General features: G+C 49.7%; 1 protein-coding gene across 6 annotated transcripts in view; it reads right to left on the reverse strand.

The window, feature by feature from the left end:
• Positions 1 to 1,129: 1,129 nt before the first annotated feature.
• LOC102251920 (serine/threonine-protein kinase Sgk2) overlaps positions 1,130 to 17,763 on the reverse strand; it is a 50,936-nt gene continuing 34,302 nt past the window's right edge. For all 6 annotated transcript variants that reach the window (XM_014543732.1, XM_014543734.1, XM_014543735.1 and 3 more), the window contains 12 exons: positions 17,109 to 17,158; positions 16,524 to 16,581; positions 16,256 to 16,339; positions 15,285 to 15,416; positions 14,127 to 14,239; positions 13,826 to 13,862; positions 12,709 to 12,795; positions 11,457 to 11,552; positions 9,887 to 10,042; positions 7,489 to 7,578; positions 4,026 to 4,231; positions 1,130 to 1,481 (listed from right to left, as the gene is read on the reverse strand). In XM_014543732.1, coding sequence (XP_014399218.1) covers positions 4,067 to 4,231; positions 7,489 to 7,578; positions 9,887 to 10,042; positions 11,457 to 11,552; positions 12,709 to 12,795; positions 13,826 to 13,862; positions 14,127 to 14,239; positions 15,285 to 15,416; positions 16,256 to 16,339; positions 16,524 to 16,581; positions 17,109 to 17,158 — 1,068 coding nt within the window. In that variant the 3' untranslated portion in view covers positions 1,130 to 1,481; positions 4,026 to 4,066. The remainder of the gene's footprint in view (positions 1,482 to 4,025; positions 4,232 to 7,488; positions 7,579 to 9,886; positions 10,043 to 11,456; positions 11,553 to 12,708; positions 12,796 to 13,825; positions 13,863 to 14,126; positions 14,240 to 15,284; positions 15,417 to 16,255; positions 16,340 to 16,523; positions 16,582 to 17,108; positions 17,159 to 17,763) is intronic.

Consider the following 17,763-nt stretch of genomic DNA (forward strand, 5'->3'; position numbering starts at 1 on the left):
CGCCCGGTCGCCGGGAGCGCCGGGCCTGGGTCTTGCAGCGCGATGTGCGTGGGTTTGGGCTCCCAGGGAGGTCAGGGACGACTTCCCGGAGGAGCGTTTAGTGGTGAGAAGGGTGACATGAGATCGTTCTTTCTCTTTGATTTGTTCTGCCACTTTGAGCACCACAGTAACAGACCCAGGATATGGCGATGAACCCGCCGTCTCGGCATCTCCCAGCGAGGAGTTAGACCTGGTCAGATCTTAGAAAAAAGTGAAAGTATAAACTGTCTTGAGGGAGCTGCGAGGGGCCGGAGCTGAGCCGAAAGGCGCCCCCGATGAGCAGCGATATGAAAGGAGAGTGATACTCATTAAGGCGAGGGCTGGGAAGAGCGTTCCGGCAGGAGCTGCTCATGCGAAAGAGCCATCGCCCTGAGAGCGCAGGTGCCAGCAAACGGCCTCCCTGCTCCCAGGGGAGCGCCCTGGACGTGCGGACCTTGGTGCAGTGCCACCGCCTCTCGGGCCAACCCAGGGAGAGCAGACTGCGGGCAGTTTCTATTTGAATTTATGTTTGTTAGAATCTTCAGCCTGTGCAGAGTGGTAGGAGTGTAGGGATCTTAAAACAAAACTGGTGCTGCCTTTTCACAACTACTGTCATTGCCAAGTTCAAAAGTGGAGGAGGGTGATTTGGCATTGTCTTCCCGGGGATGCTGTATTTTGGTGCAAAATTGGGTGACTACAGTCTTCGGTGAGGGATACAAATGGAATTCATGTGTTTCCTCTCCAGAGAGTAGGCGGTGCCACTTGAGTGTTGGTACCCTTCTGCTTGATGTAGAGTCAGTGTTTGCTAGAAGAACAAGAGTACCTGTCCAGAGCGCTTCTCCCACTGTTGGGAGTTGTGGAAAGAGCAAAGGTCTTAGAATCAGCTGCCACCAAGTTTCATTCCTGGCTGTGCCTTGTACTAGCTGGGTGACCCTGGGCAAGTTGCTTAATCTCTCTGAGCAAATGTTCCTTATTTATAAAGGGAAGTTTAATTTCTAAGTGCTGGCTTACTGTGAGGATTGTAGATAATGCAGGTAACACTCAGAATGTGCTCAATAAACATAGGCATAGCATGGTCAATATCATAGTTTTTCTTCATTTTTATTTTCTATCCTGAAATTTTTATGATCTTATAGTCTTAGAACAGAGAGAGTCATTATGGGTTTCCTAATCCATAGCAGATTGTGTACGTTTGGCAGTATCAGCATGTTTCGGACAATTAGAATCTTGAATTTTGCTCTGGGAAGTTGGGGGAATTTGGGCCCCTCCCTTATGTTCCACATTTGTCAATTAACAGACACTATTAAGATAGGAATCAAATCAGACTTTTGGAATTCTCAGTGCAGGCCAAAGGGTGACAACAGCTCTGCTGACCCAGCTTTGGTCTCCAGTGTCAGTGTCATTGGTGTGTTTTCCATGGTCTTCCGCTTCATCCCCTATAGTTCCTGGGGCAGGGGACTGCCCTGGAAAAATGGGAGAGAGTGGAACTTAAGAGGAAAAGGCAATAAAAATCACAGCACACAGTGATGTTAAGACAGCCTCTCTCTTTCCCACAAACCAAAAAAGATAATACCACCCTGAAGGAGGTGATGAATCACAGGTTTGTGGAAAGGAAACCCCTTTCCACTGAAATAAAGCAGCATGATCTGTAGGGAGCGGCTATAAGGTTAAGCCTCAGACTGACCTGTTGGCAAAGCCACAAACAAGTCCCAGCTTAGAGGGCACAGCCCTCTTAGCATAATTAGTCTTGACCTTAAGACACACCCTAGATCAGTGGTTCTCAACCTTCCTAATGCCGCGACCCTTTAATACAGTTCCTCATGTTGTGGTGACCCCCAACCATAAAATTATTTTCGTTGCTACTTCATAACTGTCATTTTGCTACTGTTATGAATCGTAATGTAAATATCTGATATGCAGGATGTATTTTCATTGTTACAAATTGAACATAATTAAAGCATAGTGATTAATCACAAAAACAATATATAATTATATATGTGTTTTCCGATGGTCTTAGGCGACCCCTGTGAAAGGGTCGTTCAACCCCCAAAGGGGTCGCGACCCACAGGTTGAGAACCGCTGCCCTAGATCTTATCTGGGAAACTAACAGGCTGTGGGAGGTGCAGCAAGTGCTGCCAAAACAAGTGAAAGGCATAAGAACATTGTAACTATGGTGACCACTACCTTGTTTACTTCTGGCTATAAAATAAAGCATCAGCTTGCCCTCTGGATCTCTCTTCTGTGACCTCAGCCGGTCACAGGAGATCCACCTAGACCCAGCTTATTCTCTTTGTCTTTTCTAAATCCTTTCCTGTCTCCCCCCCCTTCCCCCAGGCTCACCGAACCCTTGGCTGTGCTGGCCCGGCACAATGATCCATCTACAAGTGCAGGGTGTTCTGACTTCATGAGGTTATGTGCTCAGGTTCTGTCCAGAATACCTTGAGAAATGACTAATCTTGAATACATGGAGCTCCATAGGTGGCTGGGAAGCTCTGCACCAGCCTCCAGCCCTGTCCAAGGCCTGGGCTCCCCATGGCCTTAGAACTGCCAAACGTACAGGGGCAGGGGAGGTGGAGCACAGCATGAACTTGGCAGCCAGGCTCAGACCATGAGCCTCCAGTTCAATGTCTCATCTTCACCCCATTTCCCACCACCTAGTTTTTTCTGATTAATTCCAGATTTGGTTTTCACTAGAGGTTTTGATGGCCATTCTGTTGGACCTAACGGCGAGAGGCAGACGAGCACAAAGGTTACACGTGGGAGCCCTTGAGTCAGCTTATGTGGCTCTAAGTCCCAGCTCAGACCCTTACTAACTATGTGACCAGGTAGGGAACAACTCTGACCCTGCTTCTTCCTTGGTAAAAGGGGACAGTGATAGTTCCTACCTTGGGGTTGTTCGGATAAAAACGGATAATAGACTTGAAAGAGTCTAGCACAGAAACTAGTTCGGCATAGGCTGCTGTTCTGAAGCTGATTTGGGCCAATTCAGCCAAAAAAGAGGGTGTCAAGAGGATCAGAAGCTCTCAAGATTATTCAAAAGCTAGAGGTCGAGACTCAAGGCTTCCCAGGAATGACGGGAATGACATCTCAGATTGATATGAAGAAACTGGTGCTGCTGCCACTGAGTCCCAACTGCTCCAATTTACAGTGTTGCCACTTCTACACCAGGAACTCAGCTTTGTGGGTGCTGTTACCACAGCTACCACATGAAAGAGAGCTCCTGTCCCTTCTTTGAGTCAAAATCTGGCACAAGTATCCCTGGGCCACACGCCTGGCCCTAGCTGCAGGGGAGGCTGCAAAAGTCACTTTCTAGAATCTCAGCTACTGTAAATGGAGGTTATGGCCCCTCATCCAGACTCACAAAGTAGGAGATCCCCTGAATATAGGAAGGGGTTCAGAGGCCAAGCAGACGAGCCTGATAACAAGTGTCTAATACCCACAACAAAGAGATACCATCAACACAGGAAAATAAGAGGATGTTGGGTGATACCCTAAAGGCTTGTCACATCTCTGTCATTTTATACTTGGAAATCAAAATCTAAATACCAAGAGGCCTTCTGGTTACCTACGCAATGTTTCCCCTCCTCAGTGTCAAAAGCCTGTGTTATTAGGCGTGATAATGTGCCAGTGATAAGTCACATATCCCAGCCTCCATGACAGGTAGGCATGGGTGGCTAATGAGCAGAAGTCATTGGTTGGGGCTTCTGGGAAATTCTGTAAAAGTGTCCTTCTGCTCTTCTCTCCCTCCCTCCTTTTTTTCCCCTACTCAGAACACAAAAGCAATGGCTAGAGCTCCAGTAACCACCTTATGATAACGTAGCAACTGATATTGAAGCCATTTGCCAAAGATGGCAGAGCAAAATACAGAAAGCCTCTGAGTATCTGATGACCTGTTGTCCCAGGCCTGGACCACCTAACACAATTCTTTATGTGCTGGGAAAAATCGTCTTATTTGAGCCATTGGTGCTTTGAGTCTCTGTTCCTAGCAGCTGAAGGTAATTCCTTACAGGTACCAGCTGTCTTCAGTGGCGTCACAGGTACTTGTCTCCTAGCAATCCAAGACGGCATCATCCTCGGGCACATAGGAAAATCCCAGGAATGCACTGGAGGCCCCGGAGCTGCTGGCCACAGTGTCGGGAGTGCAGCCAATGGACTTTGACACGGCTTCCTGGGTGAACTCTGGGTCAAAGTGTTTCAAGTCAGCAGGTCCTTCCTATGAATAAATAAATGCCAATGACGAGAAGGGAACACTGGGGTCAGAGCTGCCAAAGGAACCCACAAACCCTGAAAGGGATGTTAGGCCTCCCCTCTGAGTGCCTTCTAGATACCCCTATTTAACTGTCACCTATGCATTTACATTAGTTATTTTTTCTGTTTTTTCAAATATGTTTTTATTGATTTCAGGGAGAGGGAGAGAGAGAGAGAAACATCAGATAGGCTGCCTCCTGCATACTCCTATTGGGGATTGAGCCCGCAACCCGGGCATGTGCCCTGACAGGGAATCAAACCGTGACCTTCTGGTTCATGAGTCGATGCTCAACCACTGAGCTACACTGGCTGGGTTACGTTAGTAATTTATTCCACAAGGTCCAATAACCACTTAACAATTCCTCTAACCCCCCTAGCACCCTCCCTGCCCGCTACACAATAACCCCAAGACAAGTCTAGTCAACATGTACTTACTGAATGCCTACCAGGCACTGTTCATGGCCCTGGGAATACAGGAGAACAAAATAGAGTGGGCCCTGCTTTCACAGAGCTTATATTATGCAGAGGGTAGGAGGATGAATAATTAGCATCTACACAAACGGATAATTTTGGGTGTTGATAGATCTTATTAAAAAAATATAACTTAGGGTAATATAGTAGAGAGTGACTGGGCTGCTTTAGCTGTCTTGTGTGAGGGACATTGTAAAAATGGTCACGAATTCTCCATCCCCACCCAGAGGTGGAGTCTCTTTCCCCATCCCTTTAATATGAGTTAGCCATGTGATTTCCTTAGGCCAATAGGATGTTACCAAATGGGATGCAATCAGAGGCTTGAAAAACACACACTGGGAGTTCTCTCTTGCTGCATTTGGAATCCTAAAGGCCATGTGATCCAGCCCAGACAATCGTGCTGGAGTCTGAGAGGCCTCATGAAGGAGAACCCAGTTGCCCCAGCTGCCAGCCAACTGCCAGTCATGTGAGTGAGGCAAGCCTAGATCATCAACTGCCAGCTGACCTGCTAGCTGGCTGCTAACATGAGAGAGCCCAGTAGAGTCAGCTGGCCTGCCCCAGGCCAAAGAAACTACCCAACCAGCCCATAGAATCAGAATGAAATAAAAAATTGTTTTAAGCCACATAGTTAGTGGGTGGCTTGTTAATGCAGCAAGAGCTAACCAATACAACCTCCCTATGGAGGAGGCACAGTCTGTGGAGAAGACTGAGCCACCTGGGTTTTGTGAAGTAAGCAAGTGAGCAAGTGGAAAGGTCTGTAGATCCACTCTTGCATGCATCATTAGCCTGTAGAACCAAAGAAACCATGGCTCCCAGCTTCTCAAAAAGGCCACAGGACACAGTGGTACTAGCTCAGGACTTAGCATTTCAAGACCAGAATGTGAATCCTGGCCCTATTATGCTGTGTGGCCCTAGACAAGGCAGGTATTTTCTGTTTTCTTGTTTGTTTGTTTGTTCGTTTGTTTTTTAATGAACGAGGACATTGATGCTAAAGAAACTTATTCAAGCCCAGGCCCTCATGGTTCAGTGTTTAGAGCACTGGCCACACACCAAAGGGTCGTGGGTCCAATTGCCAGTCAAGGGCACGTACCTCTGTTGAAGGCTCAATCCCTGGCCTCGGTCAGGGCATGTATGGGAGGCAACCAATTCATGTGTCTCCCTCACATCGATATTTCTCTCTATATCTCTCTCTCCCCCTTACTCCCTTCTACTCTCTCTAAAAATATCAATGGAGAAAATATCCTCAGGTGAGGATTAATTAAACAACAAAAACTTATTCAAGGTCTCACAAGTGATAGGTGACCCAGCCAGGAATCCACCCCCACTATGTCTCACTCTAAAGTTCACGCATTGTATTATATTACCTCCCTGCCTAGTATTTTGCATATTATTCTCTCTCCAGGGTGTATGTTCAATATTATCCTCAAACTCTTAAATGTCCCCAGATAAAGAAACTGCAGGTGCCTGGACTGAGCGTACCCTAAATGACAACTGATGTCAAGAATCTGGTGCTCAAAGACACGTTCTCGAACAGGTAAATCGCCAAAGGAAAGATGTCAGTAGTGCCATTGGCAGTGTTGAGGTGTGCCGACTGCTCAGATGAAGGGGATTTGACATTGCTTGACCCTTACAGGTGGCCAAGAGAACTCCAGTGTCCACCTCAAATGGGGTTCCTTTTTTTCATACTAGCACTGCTAATGAACACTTAAAAACTAACCACCTTCACTGTAAATCAAAGAAATAGAAATTAAAACAATGCTAGATGCCATTTTATACTTAACATATTTGCAAAGTTAAAAGCAACCTCACATGCTGCAGAGAGCAAGATGAGAATTCTCCTGCAGCCTCTACTGGTCGGAAATAGATTGCCCTTCCTAACACACAGCGAGGCAGTATGAATCAAGAACCTAGAAACATTCACAGTCTTTGACCTGGTCATTCCCCATCTGGAATCCATCACAAGGAAATAATCAGAATTCTGGACAACGATAGACACTTAAAGATGTTCATTAGTACATTATGATAAATAAAAAGTTGTAATAACCTAATGTTCACCATTAGGAGCCTAGTTGAATAAATTATATCACCAGCATAGGGTTGAAATAGTATGAGCTACTTAAAATGGTCCTTACAAAGTTTTATATGACTTGGGGAAATAATGGCATAGTATTTAGCAAAGAAAAGGGGGTATGGAGGAGAAATATGTGTATATATAAAATATGACCGATGTAAACACACACACACACACACACATACATACACACACACACACAGAAAAATGACTGGAAGGAAACATGCCAGCTATGGTTTCTCTTGGGTAGTGAGCTAATAAGCTTTTTCTTCCTGCTGCTTTAAACTTCTCTGTTTTGCATACTTTCTACAATGACTACATGCCATTTTACTTATCAGGGGAAAAGCGAACCATGGGGGGGCAATGTCTTTACAGGACTTTTCCCCCCCTGGGTGTGCTACATGACACAGAGCACTGTAAAAACTGCAAAGCCCTGTGCAATGAGCGTTACCGGTGCTATAAATAAAGGCACAGAAGCATGGCTCATCACACAGAGCTGAACTGGCGCTCAGGACTTTTGGGTTCTAGACCAGTGTCTGCCTCTAACTTACTATGTGGCCTTGGACAAACCATGGAGCCTCCTGGACCCTTGGTTTTTCCATCCGTAGAGAGTTGGCCAGATACCTTCCAAACTGCCCCCAGCCCTAGCAGCGAGAGTCTGGAACGCGGTGACCTCTTACCACGTTTGGGTTGAAGGGTGGGGTCAGCCTCTTGTGGTACAAGTCATCCCAGTTTATGGGGCTGAAGAATACGTGGTTCTTGATCTCAGTCTGCAGAAAGAAGGTGCTGATCAGAAGCAGCCCTCTCCATGGGTTTTCCCTTCCTCACCCCACATGGCCCTGAGCTCCAACTCTATTGGCAGCTGGCTGTCAAGCCCTAAAACCCTTGCCGAGAAAGTAACTTGTACCTCTGGCTGCTTTCCTGGAACAAAAGAGTGAGCATTCTGCAGCCTGACACTCCCTTTCTGGATCACCAGGAACCCAACCCCTATCCCCCATGACATCTGTTTATTCCACATCTACTTACTGAACACCTATGCTGTGCCGGCACCAGAAGGCTTTGAAGGTATGTCATTGAACAAGACAGCAGACCCTGCCCTCAGGGTTCCCAGGGAATCTCGGGGACCCCACCCCAGTGTGCCTTAGTGCATTTTGACTCTTTCAGAATGCAAACCAGAGAAATAGACAAATGAATTCACTATGAAAGGTTTAGAAAGGAAATCCCCAAGAAAAGCTGCAGGTTCCCAGAGACCCAGAATTTAGGACTCAGCCTTAGACGTGTTTCACCACTTCTTTCCTCCAAACCAATGTCAGTACCAACTTTCTCCTGTCCCAGCAGGACCCCCTCTCTATCTGTGTTTCTCAAAGAATGATTCTCCAGCCACTGTATCAGAATAGTACCTCTGGGCTTGTTAAAAAGCCAGATCCAAAATATCCAAGATACCCAAAAAATTGGTAGCACTGGTTGCCTCTAAATTAAGGAACTGGGTAGCTGGAGGGACTTTTTCTGAATATTCTTTGAATTTTGATCTATGTGAATGTAGATATTATTTTTTAAAATCATACATATTTTTAAGATGCAAATTTCCACCTGGAAGGAGTGGACCAATCTTCATGAAAGTCACATTCTTTAAGCTGTCCAGGGGTGGGTAGGCAAACGCCCTGAATGTTGTTACACTTCACAGTATCTGACATGTAGGGCTGTCTGTAAAAACACTTAAAAAGCACTGACTACGTGCTAAGCGTTAGCCTAAGTGCTCTGCATATCTTAATCCATTTGACTTTTGTAGCAGCTTCAAGCTAGGTGCTGTTGTTACAGATGGGGAAACTGAGGCTCACAGAAGTTGAGTGTAAGTGGTGGAGGAGGGATTTGAACCCAGGTAGCCTGTCTCCTAGGCCACGCATCTCAACCACGATGCTGGAAGAGAAAACAGTTCCAGGGAGAAGAGTAGTGTGGTCTTCCTTCTATACTGAAACCAGGCAGCCTGTCTCCTAGGCCACACATCTCAACCACGATGCTGGAAGAGAAAACAGAGTTCCAGGGAGAAGAGTAGTGTGGTCTTCCTTCTATAAATCCAAATGATCTTTGGTTGCGTAGAGAATGTCAGATTATTTTTTAAATGCTACTTTAGTGAAAAACATATAAACTTGTTAAGGGAATGGACTGCGACTATTGATCTCTATATCCTGAGTGCCTAGCCTGGGCAGTGGCAGGGAGGAAGTGCTCAGATGTCTGTGAAAAGCCGGTCCAGTCCACTCTGCACAGAAGCCAGAGGAATTTATTAAAACTTAAATTGGGTCCTACCACACCCCTCCTCAAAACACCCTAAAGCATACCACTCACTCTCCTCCTCGTTCCCACCACGGGACTTTTGCACATGCTGCTCTGTGTCTGGGATGCCTCCTCCCAGCTCTGCATGAGTGGTTCCTTCTCTTTCTTCAAGTCCCCTCCTCAGGGAGGCCCTCCCTGACTATAGCAGTGTGAATTCACCCCCTCTCAAGGAATTTATTAAAACTTAAATTGGGTCTTACCACACCCCTCCTCAAAATACCCTAACGCATACCACTCACTCTTCTCCTCGTTCCCACCACGGGACTTTTGCACATGCTGCTCTGTGTCTGGGATGCCTCCTCCCAGCTCTGCATGAGTGGTTCCTTCTCTTTCTTCAAGTCCCCTCCTCAGGGAGGCCCTCCCTGACTATAGCAGTGTGAATTCACCCCCTCTCATTATTTTCTATCTTAACTCATTGTTCATTTGTTTCCTGATACTTGTCATACTCTGTAATAATTGTATATAATGTTTGTTGTCTGCCCTCCCCCCACCCAAAAAAAATTTAATAAGGGCAGAGACCCAGTCTATTGAATCCCTAGCATCTAGTTCCATGTCTGTCACATAGTAGGTGCTCAGTAAATATTGGTTGAATAGAACTAGACTGAAGGGAGTAATCAAGCAGCAGCAGCTGTGAATATCCAAATGAATGAATTAGCAGTGCTTGGTTTCACAGGCAGCTGGATGCCTGTCACTGTGCTGAGCTGCCTCTGCAGGAAGGGGCCAGGGCGCCTCTGGCAAGTCACCTACAAAGTCTGCTTTGGAGCCCAGCCGCTGCCTCTGGTCCTTGTGGAGAAGGGCTTGCAGGAGGTCACAGGCAGCCACCGTCCGGCCCACAGGGATCTGTAGTGGCTGGTGCAGAATGTTCTCATACATCTGGGAGATGTCTCGGCTGTAGAAGGGTGGCTGGTGAGAGAGGGAGAGAGCTGCAGGATCATCCATGTTCAAGTGGACACAGGTCTCAGAGAGACATGGAGCAAAGCTGGGTCACTGGAAGGGTTCATCCAGACCACGTCTTGTACAATGGCTCACAGGGCAGACTGGAGAGGGAGAGAGAGACCTGGGCTTCCAGCACAGTGGAGAGGGCTGCTGGGAAGGCTGAGGAGTCTCTCTTCATGGGTGTAAGGCTTGTGGGCCTCCTGGAGCATCCCCTATCCCACCTCTCTGAGTCTGGCTTGTGCACCAACTTTGCACTTTGCAGAGTTCACGCTCTCCCCTTATCATCATTTCATCCCAGCTTCACAACCATCCTTCGAGACAGGTAGTAATTGTTCAGATGAGAAGACAAGACTCAAAGAGATTGAAGCCTGTGGCATAGCTAGGAAGAGAGCCAGGCCCCAACCATAACCAGAGCCCGCCTTTCCTGATGCTCTTCCTCCCACCTCCTCTGCCAGCTCTTCCTTCTCCAGACTCCACGGAGCCTGCTCCTTCATATCCACGAAGCTGCCCAGAGTGAAGCCTGACCTGGGGCAACTGCACTGCCTCCATCCAAGCAGGCAGCCTAGGATCGGGTCCAGGGCTGGTCCCACAACCTACCAGCACTGAGACCTTTCTGGGCCTCAGTTTCCCTTTCCACTAATTAAACGAAGAACAATTCCATTTCCTGCAGCCACCCTCCAAAGGCTGTTTTGAGGCACAAGAGGAGTAACATAAGAGACAGTGTATTATAAAGTGCTGAACTGACAGTATTGAAAAATCACATATAATCCTTGTAATATTCACTTTGGTGTCATTTTCTTTTTTATCCTCACCTGAGTACTTTTTCCATTAATTTTTTTTTAGAGAGAATGGAAGGGAGGGAAGGAGGAAGACAGGAAGGGAGGAAAACAGGGGAGAGGAGAGAGAGAGAGAGAGAGAGAGAGAGAGAGAGAGAGAGAGAGAGAGAGAGGAACATCAGTGTGAGAGAGACACATGGATTGGTTGCCTCTGGAGTGGGGATCAAATCTGCAACCCAGGTATGTGCCCTTGACCCGGAATCGAACTGAGACCCTTTGGTCCGCAGGCTGATGCTCTAACCATTAAGACAAACCGGCCAGGGCTGGCGTCATCTTTTTTAGCTTGGAGTGGCCCGTTCAGTTCCTTAGAGAGAGAGAGCAAGAGCGAGCAACCCAGCTATGTTCCCTTGACTAGGAATCGAACTGAGACCTTTCGGTCTGCAGGCCAATGCTCTAACCATTAAGACAAACCGTTCAGGGCTGGCATCATCTTTTTTAGCTTGGAGTGGCCCGTTCAGTTCCTTGAGGAGCCTGAGTAAGGGAGAGACCACCCCCATCTCTCCCCAGAGCCAGATGTCCCTAGCAGACAGCTGCACCCCACTCACCAGGCCATGCAGCATCTCGTAGAGGACAGCGCCCAGACACCACCAGTCCACCGCCCGATCATAAGGCTCTTTACGAAGCACTTCTGGAGCCAAGTACTGTCGAGGGGAAACACACTTATCTGAAAGACCCTCAGCCTCAGTCTCCCCATCTGTAAACAAGGCACTTGGAGAAAAAGATCGTGGAAGAGATGACATGTTGGGGCCACATGTCTCCTACACGAGCCATATCCCCTGCTCCCTGCCCCTGGCAACGTCCAGGGAAAGGATGGCTGGGCTGTCGGGCTTTGGGAGGCCAGCTCTGTCCAGCAGACATCCTGCCACACACAAACACAGACAATGGCTCCTGCACAGGGGGTCATCTGTCCATCGGCTACTCTAAAACCAAACTGAGGAGGCCCAGCTGAGATCTGAAACCCAGACTTTCAAGCATAGGGAGAAAAATGGAGCAGCTAAAGTCCTGCCCCATGCCAGGTCCTACAGCCTCAGGCCCACAACCCCACCCAGACATCTGTCCAAGCAACTAGTGACCCATCTGTCCGGAGTTTAAGGGAAGGTTTGAACCCCAGGGCTGCATAGAGGCCTTGGCTGGACAGACAGACGTGTGAATTACTGCTGGGACACATACATTTTAACCCCCCAGGCTCTTTGTGGCTGAAAGAGGGCAGAAGTAAAGTGCTTCCTTCACACTTGCAAGCCCTGATCTTAATTGTCAGGCTAGGCCCTCCTGTTGCACATGGGGGACCACAGCCACTATTCACACATGGCTATCAAACACTTAAAGTGTGGCTGAGATGGCCCATCAGTGTAGAATACACACAGATTTCAAAAATTTAGAAAAAAAGAATAAAATATCTCAACAATTTTATATTGATGGTATGTTGAAATGACAATATTTTATATATACATATTGGGTTAATTTAAATATATTATTAAAATTAATTTCATTTGTTTGTTTTTTACTTTTTAAACATGGCTGCTGGAAATTTTTAATTGCCTATATGGTTTGCATTTCTGTTTCTATTTCTATTGGACATCACTGTGGCAGAGTCCTCAGCAGCTGGCGGGGGCCCAGCAGCCCCCAGAGCTGATGCCCCCATTATGCAGATGAGGAAACCAAGGCTGAGTGCACAAGCAGCTCAGGAGAAGTGCTTGGGTGGAAGGAGTGAGCCCCTTTAGCTGTCACCTGTCACCTCTAATCAGGAGCTGTGGCCTCAACCACCCAGCCTGCCTTCTCTTCGGAGTTTTAGCTCACCTCGGGGGTGCCACAGAATGTGGACGTGGTCTCCTCCGGCTCTACACCTTCCTTGCAGAGGCCAAAATCTGTCAGGACCACGTGTCCCTGCAGAGGAGGGAAGTCAGGGACAGGAGGGTGGTCTAAGATAATGGTATGGCCAGGCCTAACCCCAATGCCCAATGCCCACCCCCCAGGGCAGCACCTCTGGGGTCTGATGCCCCTACACAGGCTGAGGTTTTACTCAGCAACCCAGGGCTTCTGGACTGGGAGCTGCACAGGGGGCAAGGTGGGGAGATGGCATTCCACTGTCTGCCCAGCTCATCACAGACTCAGACCCATGCCCTGTTACACTGGCAGCTCTAGAATGTCCTGGCTGGAGAGGCCCGGTGGCAGAAGTCCCTTGACAGAGGGCTGGGGCCCAGAAAGCAGCTACACCTTGTGCAGCTGGGGGTGGGTGGCTGGTGGAGGTCGTGGAGTGAGTGGATACTGCGGGATTCTGCCCAAATCTCCCCTTTGGGAGCTGTCATGCCCATCCCCCCACCCGTGCTGAGACACTGCCCTCACCCAAAGTTATGCCCCTCCTAGGGGCAATCCCACCCAATGACTGACTGATGCAGGGGCACAAATGCCCAGCCTCCTTGCCTCAGTTTGGAACAGGTCCAAGGAGCCATTCCATCTGGGGTCGTCCCTGCCCTATAAGATCATCTGAGGCCTCACTTCCAACCACAAGGAGGAGGGGAGCTTCCTCCTCTGCCCAATCCTGCCTTTCACCCCCTTAAAGGGAGATCTCTTGAGAGTGGCCCCTGATAACCTGCACCCAATGCTTCATCTCAGGGTCTGTTTCCAGGGAACCCAATCTAAGACATGGAGGGACTACAAAATCCACAAGCTCCATCTGGCCCCACCTCTGCCCTCTATAGACCTCCTGAATACACAAGTGCACACCCACGTACGTATATACATGGTCTTGTGTGCACATGATGCACATATATACAGATGTACACATATATGGGTATGTGCACACATATATTTGAATGCATCTCTACACAATGCATACACACCCATACACATGCATGTGGGTACACAACATTCATTGCAACCATGCACATACACACAGGTGCACAAACACACAAACCTGGCAGTCCAAGAGAATGTTCTCTGGTTTCAGGTCCCTGCATAAAATGAGAAAAGCACGCTGTGACGGCTCAGCCACTGAGTGAGGACAGTTGGGGACCTGGGGGCCTGGCGGGAGGACTATTCATGGAGGCTCACAGAGGTGTCCAGGGAAGTCCAGGGGGGATGGGCACTTGGTCCTAGAAAGGAGGAGGCTCTCACCCTACCCCCTGGGGGCATTTTCCCCAGACAAAGGACCAGTTCACTGGCATTTCATCAGGATTTAGGGGCCACACAACCCCTGAGCCACAGGCAGGCCTCACCTGTAGATGATGTTGAGGGAGTGCAGGTAGCCAATGGCACTGGCCACCTCGGCGGCGTAGAACCGGGCGCGGGGCTCCAGGAACCTGCGCTCCCGCTGCAGGTGGAAGAAGAGCTGGAGGAGGAGGACACTGTGAGAGGGTTTCCTGGGGGGCTCCAGCTGCTGGAGTGCGGGGTGGGGGCAGCGGCCCAAGTCACCCCTCTCTGAACAGCAATGTACTCAGACAACAAAGGGCATGTCTGCCCCCACCCCATACAGCAGTTGTGAGTATCCATAGGGTCAACAAGAGAGATTAATTCACATGGATTGAGCACCTACTATGTTCCAAGCTCCAAGCCAGAACCTTTCACATCTCTTATTTAATCCTAATGACCACCTTCAAGGTATCAAATATGATGCTAGTTTCACCTAAGAGGAGTCTGGGATGGGTCAGAGCTGTCAGGTGACTTGCCAAGGTCACATAGCTTGCAATTGGCAGAGCTGGGATTTGAAACTGGGTGGTTCAAAGAGGTTTTTCCTCCAACCCAGGTGATAAGATTATCACGGCCAAGTCAAACTCAGCCCAGGATAGATCGGCCCGTGGGCCAATTGCTTTGGCGTGTTTTGCTAGCATGGAAAAACTTCCAACTCCATCAGGGGACTCAAGGATGCAGGACAAAAACTTCCCTCTCCGCATCAGGCCAAAGGCATGAGGTCATAGAGCTTAAATCTGGGGTCACTGAGGGGGCCTCACTAAGAGAGCCAGAGTGAAGTCCAGGAAGGAACTCAGCTCATGCAGCTGTGCTGCTAGGTCACCAGGGGGCCTCAGATCTCCATTTACCACAGTGACAGGCCACCCCCACCCATGGCCTCTGTTGTAAACAGGGGCATTGCAAATCTTGACCACAGAGCTCCTGTAACATTGACCTTCCCAGGTGAGTCGGGCAGCTTTGCAGGGGGAAGTCAATACAGATCCACATTCCAGTCCTGGCTCTGCCAGGTTTGGGCTGGTGGCCTTGAGCAAGTGATTAGCTCCTGAGCCTCGTTTCCTCCCCTACAAAATGGGTCTGTTGTATGGATGATGTGAGATCATTCCAGAACCTGGCACACAGCGGGTATGTGGGATGGACAGCTCCCAGCTAAGAGCTGGCCCAGGGGAGCCCCCTGCAGCCCCACCCACCTCTCCTCCATTGACGTAGTCGAGCACAAAGTAGAGTTTCTCGGGGGTCTGGAAGGAGTAGCGCAGGCCCACGAGGAAGGGGTGCCGCACGTTCTTCAGAAGCACGTTGCGCTCCGCCATGATGTGGTTCTGCTGTGGGGTCACAGACAGGGGCCATGTCACCGCCCACCGCTTGCTGGTGGGACTCCCATGCCCTTCCTCAGACACCCCCTGTGGCTCCTTATTGCCAGGCCCGGCTCCTTGCCTAGTATTCAGGGGTCTGCGTGGTCAGTCTCATCCCCAGTCAGTTCACATGGGTGCAGCTCCAGCCCCCAGATCAGGGGTGGTAAACAAAGAATATATGATTACTGCATCCCTGAGGCCACATTCATGCCTTTGCTCGTGCTGTTTCCCCTGCCTGGGCACTCTCTTTTCAGACCATAGAACCCTACCTTCAAGGTCAGCTGCAAGGCCACCTCCCTCAGGAAGACCTCCCCTACCCACCCTCATGATGTCCTGGTTAACGTTAATTCCCTCTCCTGGGTGCTCTGATTTTATATCCAACCCTCTATGGGCCTGCTCTCTCCAACTGGGGTTGGAGTTACCAGTAAAGAGACTTGAATCAGCTAAAGCATCTGGAACTCCAGGATGGCTGTGGCTGGGAGGGCCTTTGAAGAGAAGGAGGTGTGACCCCACTTTGCACAGATGGGGTGGCGGGCACCCAGGCAGGGCAAGGACTGTCCACTGTGGGGCCCAGATTTCATCGGAGGGAGGCACAGGGCTGGGACTGGCTCCTCCTGCAGCCTGTGGCTGGCGTGGTTGGCCTGCCTTCCCCGAGAATGGTAAGCATCCTGGCACCAGCTGGCCCCCTGCTCAGACCCCCTCTGCACCCAGCCCATGGACCCTTCACAGTTGGGACCCATCTGGGGAAGCCCCCCGAGCCTGGGAGTCGAGGAAGAGGAGAGGAGATGCTTATGCCTGAGCTCGGGTACCTCTTTGTGCTTTAAGATGAACTTTTTCTGCAGCACCTTCACTGCATAGAACATCCCGTCGGACTTGCGTTTGGCCAGGAGGACCTGGACGGAAGCAGAAATGCAAGGTCCTGCAGGTGACCACTCCTTTGATGGCCCCAGCGCCGGCCCTGCATCCTTGGACCTGCAGGTTGTGAGCTCCCTCTTTGCACATGCAGGTGATAGGCACGGGGTGGAGGAGGCTGGAGAAAGGGAGACCTAGGCTTCCCACCTTCACCATGTTACTCACCTTCCCATAGTTGCCTTTGCCAATGACTTTGAGGAAGTCGAAGTCAGTGGGCCGGGCACTGGGGGAAGAGGGAAGAACATGGGTCAGCATTTGCAAGATTGTGAAACTCCATCCTGAGATCAAGTCCAGACTACGTTTTCACTTTGAAGGTGGGGAATACAGGGAGCTTTCCTACAGCCCAGCCTCCTCACCACTGAAGAATGACATGTCCTCCCAGCCAAGAGGGGCTTGTAAGACTGGCCCTGCACCTGGGGATCTCACGATCAGGTAAACAGCAGGTAAGGTGGGGAGAAACCCAGACACAACCGCATAGAGGTGAGGGAGCCGGCTCAAAGCCTGAGAAGGGCCTGAAGGGCAGGGAGCTGCTAATAATGCAGACTTTGGGGCGCATTCCAGGCCCAGGGCTCAGCATGGGCAGAGGCTGGGGAACTAAGGGGCGGGGGGTAAAGCTGGGAGCTGGTCCGGGGCCCAGGTCACAGAGGGTCTTGAAGGTAGACCAGAGAGCTTGGATTTTACTCCCAAGGCTAGGGGAGCCTGGCCTGAGGGGAGCCAGGGAGGAAAGTTGCCTTAGAGACCAGAACTCACTTTGGGTTGGCTGAAGGCCCCAGGTTGATGTTCCCATTGGCCCTTGAAGGCTAAAGACATTTACAGAAAGAAGAGATTAATATCAACAGGTTCCTACTCCTTGGCTCTCTTTTCTCTGGGCCCCAGGCCCTGATCCATTCTACTAGGCCCCTTCCTTCCTTCCTTCCTTCCTTCCTTCCTTCCTTCCTTCCTTCCTTCCTTCCTTCCTTCCTTCCTTCCTTCCTTCCTTCCTTCCTTCCTTCCTTCCTTCCTTCCTTCCTTCCTTCCTTCCTTCCTTCCTTCCTTCCTTCCTTCCTTCCTTCCTTCCTTCCTTCCTTCCTTCCTTCCTTCCTTCCTGCTTTCTAACCTCCTCCCCACCCCACTCCCCCATCCACCATCTCATCTGCTTCTCATAACCACCTTGGGAGGCTGCTGTCATGCCAGTTGTGCGGGTGGGAAAACTGAGGCCCAGAGAGCGCTGTCCAAGGACTTACTACAGGCTGTTCCTCGGGCCAATCCCATGATTTTCCCACCCCATTTACTTCGTGAAGCCTTTGCCCAAGTCTCTTCTCTGTTTATCCTGCAAATGGCTCACTTCTGTGAGCTCAGAGTGACCCCTGTCGACCCCCCGGTACTGTCTGGGATGACCCACCTTCCTGGCGGGTGCTGGCATAGA

The sequence above is a fragment of the Myotis brandtii genome, unplaced genomic scaffold (genome assembly GCF_000412655.1).
Source record: "Myotis brandtii unplaced genomic scaffold, ASM41265v1 scaffold333, whole genome shotgun sequence".
Classification (NCBI taxonomy): domain Eukaryota; kingdom Metazoa; phylum Chordata; class Mammalia; order Chiroptera; family Vespertilionidae; genus Myotis; species Myotis brandtii.